Raw genomic sequence first — 19093 nt, forward strand, 5'->3', positions numbered from 1 at the left:
GAATGATACAACACTGTTCAGTAAGTGTTTATAATGTGAATGTAATTCAGTAATGTGCCATGTCAGACCACAGTTTAAGTCATTTTACGGGGGGGAGGGGTTTGAATGAGGTCATCCTCAGTGCGAATGTATTCATAATGCCAGAGTATATTTAACAGGAAAAACATTTGGTTCCATTAAATCTGAAAAAATACGTAACAGATGCATGTATCAAAATGATGCAACTCAATTCAGTTGGTGATAATAGTGATAAAAGTCCCGCTTTCTAGGAAAGACAAAGTATTTGTGGCAGACAGTTATTTGTATGAGAATGAGGATAATGCTTTTGTATTCTGTTGACTAGCAGTAAACAACAAAACTAATCTCTGTGGAGAGATTTTTTGTCTTGTTTCTTTTCCAGGGAAACTTTATTTTATTATTATATTATTGATAATAACATTTTACTGAATGCCAGAGAAAGGGCAGGGCCTCAGAAGACAAGCTTGATGGGGGAAGGGATAAGTATGGATGGCTGCTGCTGTGTGTACAATTTATTTATCATAATAGCTGAGGAAAACAGAAATAGCTTGGCCTTAGCACAACGGAATAGGATGAGCTTCTGTACCTATTATTGTCCTACAGCATGTTTTATCCAAAGAGGCTGTGCCCGCCATGAATGTGTGTGGCTTTTCAGTAGAAGTACAGAAATACCTCCTTTTAAAATATGAAAAGGACTTCTAAGGTTTGAAAGAAGTGGAGGCCACTTTAGACAAAGTGAGTGCTAGCAGCAAGTCTATCCATTTTTCCTTTGTCTGTTCTGCTTCAGCTGATACTATCAAAAGCCTGGGAGTGACTGTTGTCTGAGAAGTAGGACACACGTGTTCTGTGCCTTGCATTGCCAGCTGAAGCTTTGTGTGTGACAGCTGAACAAGTATAAATTATATTTTCAGTGTTTTTATAGTGGGCTACTTTTAGTATTTTTTTTTTAATGAAAAAAACAACAACAACAACAACTTACATGTTTTTTCAAAGCTTCCATGACATGACTGATTCACAACAATGGAAAATATCTGTGACAGTCAAGCTAAGCAGGGAAGTCTTAAAGGAGCCTTTTGTAAGTGTTTGCTACAAGAACAGCTGTTTATTGAACAGTCTCAGGAAGAGCTCCAGCCATCTTTTCAGCATTTACAAGAGGTTGTGACAAGTCCCCTGAGCAGCTTCACTAACTACAGTGATTTGCTTATCAGAAAGGACCGGGGCTAGCTTGTTAGCATGCTAACTTCAAAAGAAAAAGAGAAGTGAAGTGAAAATTTAACAGTTGCTGTGTAGCAAGCTCCTTTATACCTGCAATGCATTTTGAGTCTTTTATTTGGCTCTGAAGTGTTCGTATTCTTCACAGACACCAGGTCTAAGTCGACTGTCGGCTCATGATAAGGAGGAGACACCCTCCGGTGCACCTAGTGACAGAGTAAAAAATAGTCGCTCTGATGAGAGACCAAGCACATCAGCCTACCTGCTGCATCCTTGCTCTTTACTAGCCTCACAGAGCCTCCTTTAAAAGGTTCAGTGAGGTTAACTGTGCTAAACTTACAGACACGTTTGTCTCCATTTTGCATTAAAACTTTAACCAGATGAAACAAGACAAAAGTCATTGCTCTGTTTTGGCACTGCTCTCACTTCTTGTTCCATGCAGAGCATCATCATATTGCTCTGTTTGCTTCAAGGATGGAGTATGCTTGATGTGTCATGAAATTTTAAAGACTGTGACACTTATCCCTCAAGCTACATTGAGTTCAATGACTACAAGAAAGGGATATATGTTGCTAGTTAATACATGTTGTGGTTTTCTGTCAGTGGAAAAGGAATAGGACCTCCCAGATTTGTCAGAATATTTCAGTGTCTTTATTTTCTAGCATATCTGCTTTCTATTTGCCACACCCTCTTACTTCCTCGTCTTCCCCAATCTTTGTCCCACTGCACCCTGCTGTTGAATGGAAGTTTGCTGATGCCCTATTTGTCAGATTGGAAAGAGCAGGGGGTGTAGTTCTTTGTCTTTATAATGAAGCACTCTGCTTATTAGAGATTAGTGGGTCAACATTCTCTATTATCAGAGGGCTTGATTTATGAGGAGTTCTGCTCTGTGGGGGCTCCTGAAAGCCAAGTATATTAGCCAGCTGCAGCTTGTGCCAAAGGCATCTGCCAGAAAATCAATAAGAAACTTACCAGCTCCAGTATCAACAGCAGAGAAGCACTGAAGAGAGGCTGAGAAATAGTAATGTAGTCCACAGCTCCAAGGCCATCCCAGCTAGTCAGGCCAGTCCAGTCCAGCTATCATAAAATGCAAATGAGAGAACCACTTTGATCCTCAGTTACTGTGTCTCATAAGAAGATATGAATCTGTATGAAGGACACAAACCCAAATTACTGGATTCATTTGGGTGAAAGTGCAAGAGTGACAGATTTTTACTAATAATTTTACATCTGACTTACCTGACATACCTAATGCTGATAGTGAAGAAGATTCATTCCCCTTGTCAATTATCTATAATGCGTGTGGAGTATAGTGGAGTATAGCTAATGCCTATGTTGGAAATACCAATATACACATTTATGTAATTTGAATGAAAGTGAGCTCGATGTTGGTTCCTCTCATAAGATGTTCTATAAATGTAGAATGTCTTTGGCTGTAAATAAAGTGAACTGGGCAGTTCATTATTAAGCTTTGCAGATCCAGCCTAATGCAGCACGCCTGTGTGTCAAGAGCATAATTTCCTGACTGCTGTCATTGTGAAGGTCTGGTAATCCAGCTCACAGGCTAATCGTGAGGAACAGCCTCTCCCACAGCTCTCTGCTTGGGGCTCCTGCTCTTTACTCATAAAACAGATTTAATTAGACAAAAGGGTGATGGCGACTTTCCAAACCCTGTGGGTCTGATGCATAGCTTGGAGACTGTGTGGCTGTGACTGGCTCTGGAAGGGAGTGTGATGGGATTAGGTCTTTTTGATGACTGAGATGATTTTTTTCACCCTTTTTTTTGCAGTTTGGTTTACAAAGACAAATCTTTGCTGATTTTCTTGGCAGTAGTTTGGCTTATAATACACAGTGCAGATGCAAAGGTGCAAACCCCTCATTTGCATACTTTTGTAATTGCTGGTCCATCTGGTCCTCACTTGGGTTAAAAAAGGGCAGTTATCATGCCGAGACATGGACTTGTGCAATACCAGCACCTGGAGAGATGTGAGAGGCAGGGCCATATTTAGATGAGAGAACATGGAAAATACAGTAACCGACAGAAAGATCAGGAATTCACTGCCATAGCTCAGCCATCTGTGAACACTGCTGTTTTCATCCTTCGTTGTCAGTCTTAAGCAATGAGTCCTTTCAAGTTTGTCCTGTCAGGAGGAAGCAGTGAAAAGAGAGACCACAGTATTCGTGGTAAAGTTTAATGAATTATGCGAATGTGTTTTTGAGAAACCTGCTGTGTGTTGTTATGTGTCAATTTCAATGTACAATTATCTTCACAAGCTTAAATTTGACTTGATGTTCACTTACACACACCTATCTCCTGAGGAATCATAAAATTGATCTTGATTAAGTGAGTATTTCTAAGTAAAATGGGAAAAGGAATTGCTAATTTTGTGCTAATTTATATTTTCGCATTGTCAAGAATAATGACAGCTCAAGACATCTTCCTTCCCCAACTCTAAATCTGTGGACATGAGCTGCCTCTGATGAGGCTTTGGTGGGTCTATAAGATGATCAGAAAAATAGGAGAGCTGAAGTATGTGATACCAATTTATCACCTGAATGGCCTCGGTTTTGAGTGTGACATGATTTTGCTGATTAGCATATGCATGCGACTGGAGCACGCTCCTTGTTAGCTGTGATTACATCCTGCAAGTGTGGCAGAGAAGAAAAAAGAGAAGTGGAAAGATGTCAGAATTATAGCCTCAACAGATGTTTTAGGCACAATCCTGGAACATAATAATCAACTCTATTTCATCAACTCTACTTCAGAAGTAGGTGCTTTAATATGTCTTAAAAAAACCATTACCATCTTAAAGATTTTGTGTGAACTTATATAACTTCACAACTCCAAAGGTAAATGTGAGTGAGGCTGAGCCTTCAACATTTCCCAGGAAATTGAGGTTTAAGTGATTAATTGGTTTACGTGATTATTAGCATCATGCACTATGCTGATGAGGCTTTGTTTGATACTGTAGGGAACAAATAGGATTATCATATTCCTGACTAAACTACAACTGACTGAACAAAAGCATCTCAGTTTCAATTAAACTGGATGCATCACTATCACCTTTCTCAGTGTCAATGTGATGTTTTCGAATAATTATGATTTCAAGACAAGACAAGTGCATTATGTTTTCATTAGCTGTAGCTGTCAGTGAACGTATTTTACAGCAATGCATCTAATCATGCTTTTCTTGCAGTTGTTGCTGCTGCACGCAGTCTCATGGTAGGATAGGAGAATTTATATTTTCAACAATGCTCCATTGTAGCAGATCCATTCAAGCACACTTTCTGAAGATGTATATTCCGTAAAGCAGCTGCATAGGCAAATGAAAGCTTGAGAAAGTAATAATAACTATAAGTTGAACATAAAGCACATTAATTTCAATGTACGTAGTACGTAATTAACTGTTCTCTCTTTCCATGTTTTTCTGTTAAAGGAGTATGATCACAACAGGTCTTAGTAGTGTGATAATTTAGGCTTGTTTATGGGAACAATGATGAAGCATCCAGTACAGCTGGATTGTAAGAGCAAGCTTAAGACAGGGTATGACTGAGGGCAGATTACATCATTTGCTAAAGCTCAACTCAGCACGTGAGCCCATGAACTATGTTATTCATTTACGTCACTGCATCGTGAACCACTGTTAATCTCCTAGACAGTGTGTTGCGGGTCCATAACAAAGATCCATTAACTGCGTATATGTTAAAATACTTTATCTAATGGCTCAAACAATTAACACTTACTGGTGTTTCACAAATGGGGTTTGTGTGCGATGTAATCTCCTCCTTTGCCCTGTGTATTTGAACTGCTCTCCCTGGCTCTGCAGAGGTAGGCGCATTGCCGTGATTTGGTCTGCTCGGCTGCCACAGACACACTGCTTTATCTGTTGACAGCTTACGCCTTTCCTCTCCTCCTTAACTGTTCATTAATGAAGCTTAGATGTGATAAGAAATGTGTCTTCAGGGGATTAAAATTTCAGAGTCATAGCATTGCTAGTAAAATGTGATTAGTTCTTTTGGCAAGGTAAGCATTTTTATTGCTATCTTACAAGTGTCGTAAGTTCTAGTGCAACAGCAGCGAGCATGCTGATAGACCACAAGCCTCTGCTGAAAATGCTATATCTATATCTTTAATATTCCTGTGGAAATGCTTTAGATGTTTGTGTTGTCCGGCAGCGATAGTATGTGGTTGATTTTACTATGAATGCTATAACTATTACTCAGCATAAGAGATGCTGTATTGTTACCATGTTTACTGTATAACAAATCAAAGATGTCTTTCGTAGTTAAAATGTGAAAATTATGTATTATTATCCACTGCAACACATGGCAGTACCTCATTGCCTTTGCACATATTACATGATGCAGTTAGGAGGGTATATTTAACAATTTATAGTCTGATTATGTGGTCCCACATCATCGGAGCCTGCTCTCACTCACAAATTCAATAACAGGCATTTTAATACTAAGACTAGACAAAAAATAATCAGGTATGAGTTAGCAGTGTTGTGCTGCATTTCTGTTTGTGTACAGTATGTGGTATTTGTAAAAACTTGAGTGCATGTAACAAAGTACAGTGTAGGGCAACATGTTTGGCTTGTTTTAAGAAAGTCTCCTCCACGAAGCAGTTTTAGAGACTGGAGCAATGTTAGAATGGTTATCATTATAGCTTCAAAAGAGACTTTACCAGTAACAATGTCCATCTTAAGTAAATATTGGTTCTGTTTGAAAGTTGGGCTTCAGCTGCTCTGCTTGCTCAGTGCTATTATTATGGCCATGAATCAAAATAAACTGCAAAGTAAAAAAAAAAAAAAAAAAGTACTGCACTGATACCACAGTAGAGAAAGTACTGTAGGCTTCATTGAAAATACCTACAATCAATGCCCCCTGTGGAGGATTTCACTTGTACACAATAGTACAAAAGTGCACAAAGGTTCTCTGCTAACATTATCTTAACAAATTAATTGCACGGGTATAATTAGTCTGATCACATTGGCTACAAGTTGCTTTTGTGGAATTGCTTAAGTCTGTATCAGTTAGTAAAGCCACTCAAGACAGGCATTCAACAATTACCCTCAATATCCCTCCCCCTTTAGGATATACTCTAGGCAATACTTTGAACTGCAATCTGATAAAACACTGGTAGTGTTAACTTAGCAACAAATGAATATGCAACTGAAAGTCATCATTTAGATTGGTGATATTATACAACATTATAATTGAGCCTCCTAATATGTTTTGAATATTAATATTGGTATTTGCTAATCATTTGGTGTGTTTGTTTGTTTGCTTGATTACAGAAGGAATGGCTGTGTCTGAACTGTCAGACTCAAAGGGCTTTGTTGGGACAGCTGGGAGACTCCGGAAAAATGCCCCAGCCCTCAGCTGTATCTGCCAAGCTAGATACCAAGGCCACAACTACATCCAAAATGGCCGAGCCCAAAACTGCCCCTGCAAAGGCAGAACCCACACCTGTAGCCACAAAAACACAGCCCACGCCTGCACCCATCGAGACATTACCAACAGATACAACCCCGAAGAAGGAACCTACATCTGTCAAGATGGAAACCACACCTACAACAGATTCCACAAAAATCGAACCAGAGGCCCCAACAGCAAAGATTACACCTGTTAAAGAAGAAAAAGAGCCTCAAGCTGCATCCACTGCAGAATCAGCTATACCAACTATGGCCCTTGAGCAAAAGACAGAGGAGCCACCAAAGGTTGACTTGTCAACCACAGATGTTCCCAAAACAGTGCCAGAGGAAACTCAAGAAGAGGCTGCGAAAATGGAGCACAGTGTGGCAGAAGTTCACATAGTGGAAGAATCTAGACCTGATCTTCCAAAAGTTAAAGCTGAAGCAGATGTAGCTGTAACTTCCTCTGTCCCGGCGACAGACGCAGCAGTGGAACCCACCACCCATATTGCTGCTGAGCACGCTCTGGCTGGCAATGTTCCAGGGACTGAAACAAAGCCAGAATTGTCTGCTCCAGAGGCAATTATTAAGGAAGCACAGCCCAATGATCATATCGAACTGACAGAGGCAACGAAATCTTTACAGCAAGAACCCGTGCAACCAAAGACACAAGAAACACAGCTGGTATTGGAGATAGAACCAATGATAGAAGCAGAAAGCAAGGAAGAGGATGATAAGCCAGTTAAAAAGATTATTGATGTCACCGCACCTCCAGAGACAGAAACAGTATCTACAGATTACATCATCAGAAAAGTAAGAACGAAATGTCTTTCTAAAAAATAATTATGGTAATAAAAAATGGTCAATTTAACATGATAAAATCAAAATTGTATGTAAAAAAAAACTAAATACTATGTCCACCCATCTGCTATCCTTTAATAATTAAAATGTCTGTGTAAATATATTGCCTTTAAAATAGGTAGGCATTTAATTCCTTGAAGTGTTGAAGTTAGTGTTTTGCTACAAAATGATGTGCAGTCTATGCTACATTGCCTCAAATAAGAGTAAGTAATATTGAAAAAATGGCATTCTGTGCTTCAGTGAATAGAAAGTGTAGTATTTTAAGTAATAACTTGAATTAAGTCATTACTATTTTACTATTAGTACATGTTTTAATGTCACTAAATGATTTTGGTCGCCCATCACATGACATTTGTGTGGTAACACCAAAAACTATTGAAGTAATTCTTATGACTCCTGTCTTACAACTACATTCTAGAGGTTCCAACAGTTAACTCAATACATACCATACAGCTTGTTGATGTTTCATCTGGGATATGTTGATCACCATTGATTAATGTTGGTTAGATGCGGGTGGATGATACATCTTCCCACTGCATTACAAGTCTGAACAAAGTGAAATATATTGACTGTTGTCTTAGCAATGTTTGCCTATTTTAGTAATTTAAACACAAGCCTGAAGAAGTCTGATGCGAAATGCGTTGCTCAATAAATCATGTGTGTGGTATGTTGCCACATGTTGTGTTTTTTTTCTATTGTTCATCAAGAAATGTATTTAAAGATATCTATTTGTTTGTTTGCTTTGTTTTCATATAGGACCAAGATGAGATCAGAAAAGAAGCAATGGAAGACACCAAGATTTCCTTAGCCACTGAACAGGCTTTCGTTGTGAAAGCTACTGAGCCTAAATCCAAAGGAGATGAGCATGATGAAGATCAACCTGAGATTTTACCTGTATCTCAGGAATTAAAGGATGATGAGGTGGTTAGTGATACAAGGAAAGATGATATAAAGCCTGAACCATCAATGCCAGTAAAGGAGGAGGTTAAAGCTGAGAGAAGACGCCTAAGTTTCCCAGCAATGAATGAGAGCAGTGAAAGTGAGCTCACACCCACACCCTCGCCTAAAGTCCAGCGAAGGAAGCTGGAGGTGACAAATATTTCATCCAGCAGTGAGGACATCAAAACAGAAAGTGCTGGTTCTTCTGTTGAAGATGAAGATTTCATTCGCAAACAGATAATGGGTATGGGTGATGAAGAAGAAATGTCATTTTCAGAGGATGAGAAAGAAAAGAACTTGGTCAGTGAGGAAGCTATCAAAGAGCCTGAGCTTGATAATGATTTAGTGACAACCAAAGTACTATCAAGAAAAGGTAGCACAGACAATGAAGACAATGCAGCCAGGAAAAACGATCTCCCAAAAACTGACACTGCAACTGCTCAAGATGCTCCGGAATCAATGCCCAGCACTACTTTCAGGAAAGCAATTCCAGTTATGAGACAGAGGCAAAGCACTGATGACGAAGTAGAGAGTATCACAGAATCCCTGTCAAAAGGATCATCTAGTGTCCAGGTATCCAGCTTTACCCCTGGATCTTCACCTACATCAGCTTCATCTCTGGAAGAGGACAGTGATAGTAGCCCCAGTCATAGGAAGGTCAGTGGGGACAAGCAACATCGCAAAGGTAAACACAGACAGCCAACCCAGCCTCTCCCAACAATTGAGGACTCTTCTGAGGATGAAAAGATGAACGAAGACGAGAAATTTAGGAAAGACAGAGATGAACTTAGAGCCCGTAGCCAACAACTATCTCCAACTAAGGATGCTTCCTCCACAGACGATCTGAGACAGGTCACTGAAACTAGTAGAACATCTGGCTCTGAGTACTCTGCCAGTATAGAATCAGAAACAGAAGCTAGGCAAGCTGTACAAAGAGGAGACAAGCCTTCACCAACAGTAATACCATATACTCCCACTAGTGCATTTAAAGAGAAAGATACTGTGATAAAATCACTAAAGAGTGCTGAAGAAGCATATGAGGAAATTATTCAGAAGACAAAAGCTATTCCGGGGGACAGTCCTCCTGATGTTGAGCCACTCTATGGGGGCATGGCAATCGAGGACTACCTTTATGAATCCTTGGTTGAGGAGCCTGAAATGAAGATGAGTGAACCTCAAATGGAAGAAGACAAACAGGGTACTGGCACTGAATCTCTCAAAAAACTTAGGTCACCAGAGGAGGTCTATGAAGAAATGATGCAGAAAAAGAGAGAACTGATGATGATAGAACAAGAGTTTCAGCAGGCTCAGACTGCCATTCAACTGTCCTCTCCAGGGGCATCAGTCATTGGGCCTCCATTGGATGCTGAGACCTGTGTGGTAACTATACCCATGGAAGAAACATTCATCACTGAGCAAACTGATATGCCTCTACCAAGCATTGAAACTTCCACTGAAGTGCCAGTAAAGAAAAAGAAACGTCCAGCTCCACCACGCCCCACTGAACCTCCTAAGCGCCCTGAGGTGACTGTTGTTCCAAGTACTCCTAGTGGATCTATAGGATTTATTAGGCCTATGATTCCTCAAGATCCTGCTCTCAGAAAAGCATTGTTTCCTATACCAGACCTCAAAATTACCCAGTGTTCATCTGGGGAAGAAGAGGATGATAGTCTTGCAGATGAGTATGGTGTTGGTATTTCCTCTGACATTACCCCCAGTGATGACTCGGAGACTAAAGAAGATCTATCCATCAGTCCACCCTTGTCTGAAACCACTGAAGTGGAGCCTTTCTGTGTGGTCTGTGAAATTCCAGAGCCAAAACCTATTCCAACTCCAATATCAGCTCCAGAGCTCACCACTACACCTTCCCCTGTATCACCTATGTCCCCTCCAACTTCTCCGGCCACTCCTGATTCAAGTCTGGCTTCTAATGCTACATCTTCATTCTCATTCCAGGCTCAAACCCCTCTGTCATCAGATTCAACTCCACTGTCTACACCAACACCTCCAGCTACATTTGTGACCCAATCCCCTCCAGAGGTCTCACCAACATCACCTGCCACAATTGCAGCAGTACAGTCAAGTAGGGGCTCAGTCTCTCATCCCGCTCCAACCACAGTTATAGTGACTATACCAGATGTGGTTTCTGATCCATCCAAAGTGCAAACAACTTCAGTAGTTCAGGTTAAGCCTTCTACAGCTCAGTTCCCAATTCAAGCTCCAGTGGAGATGTCTACTGTACCTGTTGTGGTCCAAATGCCAGACTTGGTTTCATCTCCATCACAGGTGCCAATTGAATCTCCAGCTGTTACACGGGTCTCAGCACCAAGTGCAGCACCTGCTGTTGTCTCAGCTCAACCTATAACCCTAGTTACAGCAACACCTGTAGAGGTTTCCATTCCAGCTTCAGCTCATGTTGTTTCTGCCTCGGTAAGTGTGGCCTCATGCCCTGGACCAGTCATAGTTCAGATGCCTGACGTGGTTTCAACATCTCCCATCTCCGCACAAACTACACCAACTGTCTCAGCCGTTGTAACAACTCCAGCTCACGCCCAAGCCAAAATGGTACATTCAGTCCCTGTACAACCAGTCTTCCCAACAGTAACCCCAGTGGTAGTTCCGGCTCAACCAGCCCAGGTGCCTGCTCCAGCTTCAGCATCAACTACTATCGTCAAAAAGAAGGTTCCCCCCCCTCCCCCCCCTCGGTCTACTTCAGTGTCATTACCAGAACCCAACCAGGAACTGCCACTTGAAAGAACTGCTCAGCATGTCACTCCAACTATGGCTACTAATTTAGCCATGGGAACCACAACATCTGGCCAACCAATGCAGTCTGTAGTTGTGAATATACAGCCAAGAATGGACGACATACAATCAGATGCAGCAGTACCTCACATAGTGACCCCAACCAGACAAGGGCATGTAGTCATTATAGTGCCAAGTGGGGAACACATATCTCTGCTTGGTACTCAAATAGCCACACAGGCTGCTTCCAATGTTCCCAGCCAAGATACAGCTGTACTACCCACTAAGGTGTCAGCAGTGCCAGTAGCCACAGCTTCACCACTTAAGCCTAAACCCGTAACAGAGACGAAAGCTGCGGATACAGTAGAAATACCTGTGGCAGATACACCTCCACCTCCTATTACATTACCCAAAACAATGCCACCAGTTCCCACTGCAGTACCACTTGCCACAGCAACAGGAGCTCAAGTTTCTGTTGCAACAATTTGCCCTAGTCAAACCACCAAGCCTCCTCCACCCATACCACCTAAGCCTATATCAATTCCAGCTGGGCTTGTTTTCAGTCACAAGCCAGGAGAGAGTGTAAAACCACCTCCACCTCAAGTGGCACCCAAAGCTGCAACACTCCCCAGAACTAAAGAACCTCCAAATGCTCTGTCACTTAGCCTTACACGACCTGTGGAATCTAAATTAGGTGCAACATCTCCTAAATCACCTTTATCTCCCAGACATGCCAAATGTTTGCAAACCTATGTAGTCATAACCCTTCCATCTGAACCTGGCTCACCAACAGAGGGTGTAACAGTTCAGGCACCTGTAAGACGTGGGTCCATCCCATCTACAAAAGTGGCAGGGGTACGGACCACAGCCTCAGAGCAAAAAACACCCACTGAGGTATTCTCAGCACAGGCTACCGTGAGACGAGCCTCTGTCCCCACAGTAAAGCATCCACCTCCAATACCTGTACCTCCAACTGTGGCCATAGAGCAAGTCACATCCTCTGAGGTAGCGGCTCCTGAAGTGCAAACAAGGAGAGACCCTGTGCTTACTGAAGTGCAACAACCACCATGTATGGCTGATGTCATCACTGTGCCATCAGATCAAGTTGAATCCATACAGGTTCAAAGTGTACCTCCTCCAATTAAGAAACAATATGTGCAACAACAACAATCAATGACTCAGCCACCCCCACCACCTAAAACAATATCTGAGGTTATCACAATGCCCCCAGAGCCAATGGTTCTTTTTCAACCAAAAATAGTTCAAGATACAGCAAATCTATATCAATCTATACCATCTGTTCAGCATCCAAATATACCAGCAGAGGTCATAACAGTTCCACCAGAGGTTATGAGGGAACCACTTGCTCCCCAGGCCCCAATATCAACTGTACATGCGCAGCCAAAGCCACTGTCAGAAGTTGTTGTTGTACCACTGCAGCCTGTGGTACCTTTAGATGCAGCAGTTCTCCAAGACAGACCAGCCACAGTCCCCTCAACCATTCTATATCCACAAGCTGCAACTCAAATAGACATGCTACAAAAACAACAGGATATGCCCACTGATGTCATTGTTACCAAGGCAGTTATAACATCAGCGATACCAAGAGCAAGTCAGCAAACTTCTGTTCAAGAGCAACTTGCAGAGGGTGAGGCAGTGATTTACTCTACTACCTATACTAACACTATTTCTGAACTTCCACCAGTACTACAAACTGTTCAGCCTTTTGAAGTTCACTCTATCGTGGCACAGGAGCTAACTTTTCAGCAACCACAACTCGTAGCCGAGGTGATAACCCTTCCCACAAAGTTTGAATTGCCTGCTGAGGTTATTACAACTGACACCACTGCTAGATTACCAACATTAGTATCTTCAGTACCCCATCCTGTATCCGTATCAGCTGAAGTTACCCCAACACCCGAGGTAGCTAAGTCAATGCCACTACCTACAGCTGATAAGATAATAACTCCCATAGTTTCTGAAGTAGCACAAGTACCTCCTGTGATGGAAGTCCAACCAATGATGGCGCAGCCTGAAGTACCCCCTGCTAATTATGTACCACAGTTTTATGAAGCCATTACATCTTCAGTCAGTTCACATTCAACACCTCCACTGGAAGTCATAGCATTGCAGCCTGAACGTGAAACACCCAAAGAGACTGTGACAAAGGATATTGATGTTAGCAGAGCTTCAATACCATCATCAGTAATGCAGCCTCAGGGAGTGGCTGTGATGCCAGTTGGTGTTATAACAACTGAGGAAACCACAAGTAGGAGAAGGACATCTATATCATCCATAGTACAGCCAGCATACACATCAGGTGAGATATTCACCTATCCCACAGAATATGAAATGCCCAAACAGGTGGTCACAACTGAGGCCTTTGCTGCCTCAAGGAGAGAATCCATAACCATGCAGCAAACATTCCCACTTGCACAGGTTGTGAGCATGCCAGCTGAAAAAGACATTCCTGCCAATGGTTATGGTGTTCAGGTCCCCTACAGGAGAGGATCTATTCCTTCAATGGAACAGCGACCACAGGTGTTAACTTATTCATCTGACTATGATCAGCCTCTGGAGATAATAACCACAGAAGCATACACCAGGAGGACCTCAGTGCCCACTGCACAGGATATCCCACAAGGAGTGTCTGTGGCGCCAGTCACCATCACTAAAATTCAGCAAGAATCTATTGAGAGCCAAGAGATTCGGGGACCAGAAAAGGTGGTTTCCAGTATGAGTCACATGTATTCTTCTTCAATTTCCACCTCAGGCCAACCCCCCGAAAGCCTGCCGAGCCTCGTCACACAGGTGGTCACCACTGAGGTTCAGAGGACCACTGTTTCTGTTGTTCATGAAAGACTTCCACAGGTTACTCCACCCAGTGTAGCAATCACTATACAACCAGATGTGGCAAAAGTGCAACCTCTGCCAAAGCAGAATGGGAAGATAATATATCCTGGTGATGTTATTGATTTGCGTACTATGAAGGTTGGTGTAAGAATGACTGAACAAGGCATGGACCTGACGCCACCTGAGTCATGTAGACAGTCTTTTTCAAGTGACTCCAGTGGGCGACAAATCACAGCAGTGCAGCCCGAGATAGTAAATCTTAGTGCAGAGATCACCCCTGCAACCACACTGTCTGTTGTCACTGACAGTATCACAATAGTCACATGCACAGCCACCATTGCTTCATATAACAAAACTCCAGCAGAGAAACCACTTGATTTGCAGGGCCCTGTTACATCATTACCTCTGCCTCTCACAACATGCAAACCGTTTGAACCATTAGCCCAGATTGTATACAGACCTGTGAACTCTCAGCCCAAAGTCAGTGCTGTAGGAACTACAGCTCAGGACATACCAATGAATCTTTCCTTTGGAGCTCTTGTCTCCTCAGGAGTCAAACAGCCACCAGCAGCTGTCAGCAATGGAGGTCCTGTCCTTTCTCTAGAAGCCACAGAGGCCATGGATCTGTCAAACTACAGACCAGTAAGGGCTATGGTAGCTTTATCTGGCACAAGTCCAGGAGTGGTAACCACTGTTGTAGAGGATGATGGGACCCCGGTTGACCTCACAGCTGGTAGGAGGAGTGTATGCTGTGATGTCATTTACAAGCTACCATTTACAGGAAGCTGCAGAACACAGCCTCCAGTTACAACCCAGCCTGACAACCGTTTTGGCTACAGAGATGACCACTATCAATATGATAATGCTGGAATTTATGGTATCAAAGGCATGAATGGAATAAAAGCATCAATGTCTGAAACTAACCTGACGGAGGCCGGACTATTCTCCTATGATCCCAAGAATGATTATGACTATCTCAGTGGATCCTCAGATGGCGCCATAGACCTCACAGCTGCCAAACTTTCAGCTGGTAAGTATGGTGGAATTTCTGCATGTTTGCTACCTTGCACTGATTGCTTTGTGGGCTTGCATTTAATTGATTTAAAACTTTTATTTACACTGTGCCTTTACTCCTCTACTTATAATGCTACATTTCAGTACTTTGCTTGCATAAGATGTATGTTTCTGGTTATGATTTGCCCTTAAATCTATGTTTTTCATAACCGTATGATTTGTTTTGGTGTTTAATTTGCATGTTCTAATCAAATATTAACACTTAATTGTTTTTCCTGTTTTGTTTTTTGTCTTGTTACAGATGCATGTGTGTGCCTGCGTGTGCTCCCTCAGTATTTTGGTTTTGCATCTTGCTAGTGAAAATGACAGCAAATATGCATGTACAATGGAAGACTTTTTCAATCCAAGTTGCACGGCCTTCAACTTATATATATAACAGTATGACTGTGAAACTATAATGTTTTTGATAAAGTAAAATCTATATCTCTGGACTTATTATGACAGGTAAAGCTCTAGACTACACTAGCAAATCACCTGGAGTCTACACTGGGATGACTGCTGCTCCATACTCCCAGGTCCCTGCTGCTGGGTTTGGTGTAACTAGTGTCCTAAGAACCTCAGATGGAATAGTTTACTCCTCTGTATCTGCTCCAGTTCCATCTACATATGCAATTACAACTCAGCCGGGCTCCGTCTTTAGCACCACCTTAACACCTACATCAACGGTCCAGAACCAGTCATTGCCACATCCATATGGCTTCATACCCACTACAGACCCAGGACAGATAATTCCTTATGACACTGGGCTACCGAAGGAGCTTCTACCCACAGCTTTGGCTGACATCATAACAGGCTACCCAGACATGTACTCAGACACCACCCTGGAAGCAATTGCTGCCTCTTTGGATGCCTTGGCTTCTTCCCCAATATTCCCTGGCTTAGACAACACCAAGATGGCTCAGTATCAGATGGAGAGGGAGTTTCTAGAGCTAGAAAAGCTAAAGCAACTATGTCTTGCTGAAGAGCTGGAGTGGGAGAGGCAGGAGATCCAGCGTTACCGTGAGCAGGAGCAGCTTATGGTCCAAAGGGAGCTTGAGGAACTTCAGGCTCTGAAACAACAGCTTCTCCTACAGCAAGAGGAAGAACATCATGCCCACATGGTGGCCCAACAGGAGACCTATGCCCAACAGAAAGATCAGCTGCAGCAAATCCAACAACTCCAACTGCAACTTCAGCGTCAACTTGATGAGCATTATAGTGGCACTGGTACCACAGGAAACCTTTTAGATGCTAAATACGCAGGGGTGGGGGACAGTGGCCAGTACTGGCCTGTCAAGGATGAGTCTACAACTCTATCTACTGGGACACAGTTACAGGTATGTCAGGACCAGCTTAGTATTGTAAGGAAGCTTCAGCCTGATCTGGACACAGGCAAGAAAATAATTGATAGTGGAGTGCAGACAGATGATGAAGATTCAGCAGAAAAGCAGCATGTTGGAAGAAGAAAGAAGAGTAAGAGAAATGTTGATAGCTCAGCTCAGACTGATGATGAGGATCATGAGGAATGGGATGCTCCCACAAAAGCTCGACGTCGCTCTCGAAAACATAGCAGTGAAGGGAAACATGCCTCCAAGGTCTCTAGCATTGCTATCCAGACAGTGGCAGAGATATCTGTCCAGACTGACCACTCTGGAACGATCAAACGACCCACTGTCCAGATGGACACTAAGGTGGAAATCATTAAGCATATCTCTGCTCCAGAAAACTCACAGAGAGGTGGCAGTCTCAGCTGTCAGACAGATTCAGATAGAAGGCATACACCTATTGAAGTGGGGTATAGCACACACCTAACAGCAGATGTCCCCTCAAAGTCTAAAGGCTTCTATACTGCAGTCTCCCCCCTGTCCCCAGAAAAGTCCCTGGGAGGGCAGAGAATGCTGACGGCTGACCCAACCAGATTTTCTTCTGGCCCTCGGATATTAAAGGCCGGTCAGAAATCTCTGTCTGATCCTAAATTCCTTAGTCCAAGCACAGAAGACAGGATGTGTGGATACAACGCAGACAGCTATTCTGTAAGTTATAGTAGAAATTGAAAAATCATACATTATCAATAACAATAACTATTGTGCTGATTGTTTAATAATTATGAATATGCTTAAAATATAAAACATGATGTACGCGATCCTGGAGGACTTTATTTACTTTTCAGGGACTGACAGAATTATGATTTGTTTTTATGTACTAGGGCCGAGGCTCACCCTCTGGCACTGGTAAGAAGGTAAAACGGACACTACCAGACCCACCTCCTGAGGATGACTCTTTGACAGGAAGATCAGGCTACAGCACCAATTCTGCTCGTCGCCGCCTTGCCCGGAGTACAACAATGGCTCGGGCAAAGATCCTGCAGGACATCGACAAGGAGCTTGATCTGGTGGAAAGGGAATCTTCTAAACTTCGCAAAAAACAGGCTGAGCTGGATGAGGAGGAAAAAGAGATTGATGCCAAACTACGGTGAGACTCTTCGGTTTTAACAGTAACACACTTAAGAATATACTTTAGGCTTACACTTTTGCTCAGACCCTGTGACATTAGTTCATTAACATGTCATGTGAGTAATCAAATAATATGCCATAAATTGATTACCATTATCATTGCGTTGGTCCCTCTCAGGCAATCATTAATCCTAATTCATCTGCATGATTCCCCTCTTACCTTGATAGTTTATGGGCTAAAAGGCTGCCATGACATCATTCAGTGAGACCTCTCCACACTCACACATAGTAAAAGGTACTAATGTGTGAGAAACTGGAACATTATTTGCCTTTTTTGTTGTAATGTTGACAGAGTTGTTAGTGCTTAAATTGTAAAACAATGTTGTTGTTTTTTCAATCACTGTAGGTACCTGGAGATGGGTATCAACAGGCGTAAAGAGGCCTTGCTGAAGGAGAGAGAGAAGAGAGAGAGGGCCTATCTACAGGGGGTGGCAGAGGAAAGAGATTACATGTCAGACAGTGAGGTTAGCAACATCAGAGAGGCTAGGGGTGATGGCCTGGAGAGACCACGCACAGCTCCACAATCAGAGTTTGACCAATTCATTCCCCCACAGACAGAAGCCGATTCCCAGTATAACACACTAACCAGTCCCTACTCTCACTATGCTCAATATGTTCCCCAGACCCAAACCACCAGTCACTATACCCAACAGAACCTGTATCAGCAACAGTCCCTCTACCACCAACAGGTGTCTCCTTACCCAACTCTATCCCTCTCCCATGCCCAGGCTCAACCTAACAGCTACCAACATGCCCTGCTCTTGCAGCAAGGAAAGCAGCGACAAACCACTCTCTCTGATTTGGAGCCTAAGATCACCACCAACTACGAAGTGATACGTAACCAGCCTCTGCTCATTGTACCAACCTCCACAGAAAGTGGCTATGGAGTGGCTCACTTGGGGGGAAAATACGGCAACTTGGACTTAAGGCTAGGATTAGAGGAAAGAAGCATGGCCTCTAGCCCTATGTCTAGTATTTCTGCTGATTCCTTCTATGCTGATATTGACCACCACAACGCCAGGAACTACGTGTTGATAGAGGACATAGGGGAGCTCACCAAGGCTTCAACGGGGCTGAGCAATACCAGTTTGGGTTCTGGATTTAATCTTCCTGATAAAGAGCTGTCCAAGGCAGACAGACTACTCAGGGCAGCAGAAGTGAGGCGCACAGCAGAGGTAAATACATATCACTTGTGTAAATACAGTATATACTGTATATTTTAGTTTTCCTTTTACTGTACTGCTCCCCTCATACTTATGGTCACTGTTGATTCAAAACTTTACACTTTACAACCTTGCAATTCAGCTTTTGCTACTCTGATATGCATTTTATAGCCTGTTCAGAGTGCACCAAAATAAAGCTTTAGCCACTACAAACAAATGTATTCAAAATGGATCAGTCTGTATGCCATTAATCACTTAAAATTGAGGGGCAGGTAACACATGAATGCCACTTACATTACTCGTTAATAAACTAAATTGT

The 19093-nt window shown here is 42.6% G+C and overlaps 1 protein-coding gene across 1 annotated transcript in view; it reads left to right on the forward strand.

Annotated features, from left to right (window-relative positions):
• The window catches only part of pclob (piccolo presynaptic cytomatrix protein b), a gene marked incomplete at both ends in the record, with an annotated part of 53282 nt that overhangs the window by 17272 nt on the left and 16917 nt on the right, over window positions 1-19093 (forward strand). The window contains 8 exons of the mRNA XM_083973532.1: window positions 6531-7460; window positions 8265-9987; window positions 10404-10530; window positions 11687-12197; window positions 13257-15075; window positions 15564-17131; window positions 17305-17570; window positions 17958-18786. Coding sequence (XP_083829658.1) covers window positions 6531-7460; window positions 8265-9987; window positions 10404-10530; window positions 11687-12197; window positions 13257-15075; window positions 15564-17131; window positions 17305-17570; window positions 17958-18786 — 7773 coding nt within the window. The remainder of the gene's footprint in view (window positions 1-6530; window positions 7461-8264; window positions 9988-10403; window positions 10531-11686; window positions 12198-13256; window positions 15076-15563; window positions 17132-17304; window positions 17571-17957; window positions 18787-19093) is intronic.

This window comes from Trachurus trachurus, assembly GCF_905171665.1.
Source record: "Trachurus trachurus genome assembly, chromosome: 6".
NCBI lineage: Eukaryota > Metazoa > Chordata > Actinopteri > Carangiformes > Carangidae > Trachurus > Trachurus trachurus.